General features: G+C 50.3%; 2 protein-coding genes across 2 annotated transcripts in view; one reads left to right on the forward strand and one right to left on the reverse strand.

Annotated features, from left to right (window-relative positions):
• The window catches only part of LOC113457658 (zinc finger protein 420-like), a 1,205,902-nt gene that overhangs the window by 353,407 nt on the left and 847,553 nt on the right, over positions 1-4,942 (reverse strand). The window lies entirely within an intron of this gene.
• Cd22 (CD22 molecule) overlaps positions 1-4,942 on the forward strand; it is an 11,912-nt gene that overhangs the window by 973 nt on the left and 5,997 nt on the right. The window contains exons 3-5 of the mRNA XM_005361213.1: positions 1,251-1,541; positions 3,868-4,125; positions 4,261-4,524. Coding sequence (XP_005361270.1) covers positions 1,251-1,541; positions 3,868-4,125; positions 4,261-4,524 — 813 coding nt within the window. The remainder of the gene's footprint in view (positions 1-1,250; positions 1,542-3,867; positions 4,126-4,260; positions 4,525-4,942) is intronic.

Raw genomic sequence — 4,942 nt, forward strand, 5'->3', positions numbered from 1 at the left:
GCACTGAGCCCAGTAAATGCACACCACACCCAATTCTGGCAGAGGCAAAGAGGGAGGTGAGAGTACTGAGTTGTCTGCTCACTGTGAAGTCTCAAACCCTGGGACCAATGGCCAAGCAAGGTGCCTACTAACAGATCTAAGCGGAAATGGCCGCCAGGTTCTCCCAGCGTCTGTCCCCCTCAATCTCTACCAGTCACATCTACAGGGTGTGGCCAGCAAACCCCACCCACTACCCTGAACTCTCCAGCCCAGCTGCTGAGCTCTCCTCATCTCCCCCCCCCCCCAGGCCCTTTCCTAAAAACTCAGGCATTTTGGTTACTCACCTTTTTGCCTTCTGCCCTCTTGGATGCTGCACCTGGCTCCCCTCTGTGCCCTCTCTCTCCCCATCTCCCTCTCACTTGGCTCAGGGTCCTGTTCACTCTGGACTCTCCCAGGTCTCTCTGCCTCTGCCTCTGCCTCTGCTCTCCCTCTCCTCCACCATACATGCCTGGGAACAGTCATACCCTTTCCTATTTATTTCTCTTTTTCACTCAAATAGGAGATGTTGGTGGCGCTGAGATCAATGGCAGCACAAGCATTTGTCCCTTTTTTTTTTTTTTAAATATTTCTTTCCAAAGAAGATAGAGGTTTGGATTTTCAGATCTCTTAGCCTGTTAGTGACCAAGTCTAAGGCTTGGTTTTTAGGCTGGATGACAAGAGCACAGGGCTCAGACATGGTTGACAACAGCCAGGGGCCTCAACCCTAGGTAGTATCATCAATCCATACTAGAGCTGCCAGGGCTATGTATCTTAACATCACGTCTGTGGGGTGGGCTAGCCTGGTGGAGGTCTGAGTCCTGGGTCTCAGGATCACCCCACCATAGGGAGGTCTGCTTGGCTGACTCCAATAAGGAGGCTGCCAAACAAGCACAGGCATGGACACCAACGCTTAGCATGCATGCAGAACCAAACCAAAGAATTTCACCCTGGGTGATCCTGAGGCCATTTAGAAAGTAAACAAAAGGAGGAAGTAAAAAACAGAATAAATATAAAATACAATTTCCTAGCTTGCTTAGTGTCCCCCCAAGGCCTTCCACAGAGAAGTTGAACTGAATGGGAATAGAATGGCCTCGCAAAGGATGCCTGTAGTCAGCAGTCAAATGCTAATGGGCACCCTGTTCCCCAGCTTTTAGGATGCCTGAAGCCAGGGGTGGAAGGGTTAGTCTGTGCCCTACTCCCAGCTCCCAGGCCTCCTCTTTTTTCTCTTCCAGAGACACCCTTCTCACCTTATATCAAGCTGCCATCAGAAGAAATCCAGGCATCCCAAAGTGTCACTCTGACCTGTACACTGAATTATGCCTGCCCTCGGTACCCCATTCGCTTGGAGTGGTCCCTGAAAGAGCCCGAAATCACCGTCGTCAGCTATTCCGTTAAGAATGTCTACACAGAGAGCAAGCTCACCTTCCAACCAAAATGGACGGACCACGGAAGGAACGTGACGTGCCGAGTCTTGCACCATACGGATGTGCTCTCCGAGAACACAGTGCGCCTGGATGTTAAACGTGAGTCTCTATGTGGAAGGACACTACTTTGTCACCTTCTTCCTAAATCCTGTTGCGCCCCACTAAGGAAAGAGGAGTCTGTGTCCATAGAAGGTTCAGCTATCAATCACCTGTTTCTAGCGTTGGCATAGGCTCATCCACTGTCTCCTCTGTCAGTCCTGGGTCTCAAGACACAGATTCGTTTTAGTCTCTGCCTTGACCTAAAAAATAAAGTAATCTAGTTGAGTATGAAGATATAGGCCTGGAAAAGGGTATTCAGGAAGACAAGGCAGGGGACTCTTGAGTTTGAGGATAGCCTGAGCTATATGGTGAGAGACTGTCTCAGAAACCTAAGGGCTGGGGATGTATCCCAGGGGTACTGTGCTTGCCTAACACGTGCAAGACCCTGGGTCAACCTCCAGGACCACTCAGTCCATCAATCAATTCTCACGCCATAGCACACTTTGGGGATCATCTGGTTAGGTTTCTCTGTTTTCCATACAAGGAAGTTTGCACTGCGTTATTTTATGCCCCGTTCATTCATTTAGTCATTAATCTATGCAATGAATAGTTACTGTGGAGCCTGGCATGGTGGTACACACTTTTAAACCCAGCACTCATGAGGCAGAGGTAGGTGGAGCTCTGTGAGATTGAGGCCAGCCTGATCTAAGTAGTGAATCTAGGATATGGTTATACCCTACCTAAAAACAAAAACAAAAAAGAAAACTCTGAACTGATTAGGCGCCAGGTCTTGTCTTGGATGCCAACTTAGGTGGAGAAGAGAACACAGCACTGAGCCAGGTTTTGTCTGTGTGGAGTACGCGTTGCAATGGAATAGACACATGAGAAACATATTAGTCAATAAATACAGAACAGAAATACCGGAAGGAGATGTATATATTAAAAGAAAATGAGGGTTGGGTAGATAATTCAGAGCATTTCTAGCCGACCTAATAAATCCCCTTCTTAATAGTTAAAAACCCACACAAACCAAAAAACCAAAAACTTAGTACTACATAAATTTTTAAAATATTTTTTAACTTTCATTTTTATGTGTGTGGGTGTTCTGCCTGCATATATGTACAGACATATTGCATGCATGGTTTCCCTGGAGGCCAGAAGGGGAAGTTGCACTCCTAGGACTGGAGTTACATACAGCTGTGAGCCTCCATGTGGGTGCTGGCAATTGAATCTGAGTCCTCCCGAAAAGCAGTGAGAGCTCTTACCAGCTGAGCCATCTCTCCAGCCTCTATGTTATGGTTCTGGTTTTCGTTTTTTATTGGAGGGATGGCTCAGTAGTTAAAAGCACTTACTGCTCTTGCAGAGGATCTGAATTCAATTACTAGCACCCACATCAGACAGCTGACAACTACCTGGCATTACAGACCCACAGGCTCTGAAGCCTCTAGCCCCTCCAGCACGAACATACACAAAGAAAACAAACCTTTGTTAAAATGTTCTGACTGACAAGAATGAGGACTTGAGTTTGATACCCAGAACTCACATTCAAATATCGAGTGTAAGCTGGGCATGGTGGCACACACCTTTAATCCCAGCACTGGGGAGGTAGAGGCAGGCGGGTCTCTGAGTTCAAGGCAAACCTGGTCTACAGAGTGGGTTCCAGGACAGCCAGGGCTACACAGAGAAACCGTATCTGGAAGAAGAAGGAGAAGAAGAGGAGGAGGAAGAGGAGGGGTAGGAAGAACAACAAAATGTAAATTGAGCGGTGGCATGAGCTTGTGGTCTCGGCACTGGGAAGGCAGGTCCGGATGGATCCTTGGGATGCGCTAGCCAACCAGTCTAGTCTAACTGATGAGCTCCAGGTCAGTAGAAGACCCGTCTCAAAAAAAATGTAACACCAAGATGGGCAGCTCCCGAAGCACAATACCCAAGGTCGTCCTCTGACCTCCATATCCACTTGGGAACCCACAAATACCTCCAAAAGTTAAAAAGAAAGCGGGGTGATGGATGGAGACTTCTGTGAAGAAGGTGAAGACCCTGGCTGACGAGGCAGAGGGACTAAGGCAGGCAAAGCAGGCTGAGGTGCGTGCGTAGCGTGCTCACGGCAGTGTCCGAGGACCAAGCCCCCTTTTGAGGTAAGAGAGGAAGTAGGACACTGGGTCTCCTAGAGCCCAGCAGCCAGCTTTGGTGGCACTCTCTGACAGCGCTATGGGTGGTGGCGGAGACAAGGTGGTCAGGAGAAAGGGGAGCAGGGAGACGAGTGAGGGGCTGTGACAGTTACCTGGGTGGACAAAGGAACCAGAGATGTGCAAGCTGCTGCCACCCGAATGAGAAGAGCCGCCGAGAATTCCCTGTCCTTTCCCCCACTGCTCCTCTGTTCCCACAGACGTGCCGCAGCTCATGATCGAGGTCAGTGCTACAGAGGTCATGGAGGGCGACTCTGTGACCATGACATGCCAAGTCACCAGCAGCAATCCAGAACACAGGCCGGTGTCCTGGGTCAAGGATGGGCACCACCTGCAGGAACAGACACCCACACTAACTCTGAGTGAAGTGACCAAGGACATGAGTGGGAAATACCGCTGCCAGGCTTTAAACGACCTGGACCTAGGACAGTCGGAAGAAGTGGTCCTCACAGTGCTGTGTGAGTTCCCTTGAAGCTGGCAGGGGAGGTGGGGATAATCGATCCTCGAGGGATGATAATGGAGGCACTGCTACCTGCCTGCCTGGGTTTGCGGGCTCTGCTCACCTGCCCGTTTGCCTCTGTGACTTCTTCCAGTTCCTCCAGAACCTTCCAGGGTTCACATCTACCACCCACCTGCTAAAGAGGAGCAGTCAATTGAGCTGGTTTGTGACTCATTGGCCAGCCCAAGAGCGACAAACTATACCTGGTACCACAATGGAAAAGAAGTGCCTGGAGAGACACAGGAGAAGCTCTTGATCCCTAAAGTCTCCCTGAGGCATGCTGGGACTTACTCTTGCTTGGCAGAGAACCGCCTGGGTCGTGGACAGAAAAAAGAGGAAGCTGAACTGGATGTCCAGTGTGAGCAGCCTAACTGACTTCTGGTTCTTGGAGGAAAGAAGGAAATAGAGAAGGAAGGAAAACATTGTGTAGGGGCTGTGGGGGTGCAGGAGGTGTGGGGGTATAGGATGTGTGGGGGTGCATGAGGTATGGGGGTACAGGAGGTATGGGGTGTAGGAGGTGTGGGGATTCAGGAGGTATGGGGGATTCAGGAGGTGTGGGGGTATAGGAGGTATGGGGATGTAGGAGGTGTGGAGTGTAGGAGGTGTGGGAGTGTAGGAGGTATGGGGGTGTAGGGGTTGTGGGGGTTCAGGAGGTATGAGGTGCAGAAGGTATGGGGTGCAAGAGGTGTGGGGGTACAGGAAGTATAGGAGTGTAGGGGTTGTGGGGGTTCAGGAGGTATGAGGTGCAGAAGGTATGGGGTGCAAGAGGTGTGGGG

This window comes from Microtus ochrogaster, linkage group LG4 (assembly GCF_000317375.1).
Source record: "Microtus ochrogaster isolate Prairie Vole_2 linkage group LG4, MicOch1.0, whole genome shotgun sequence".
Classification (NCBI taxonomy): Eukaryota; Metazoa; Chordata; class Mammalia; order Rodentia; family Cricetidae; genus Microtus; species Microtus ochrogaster.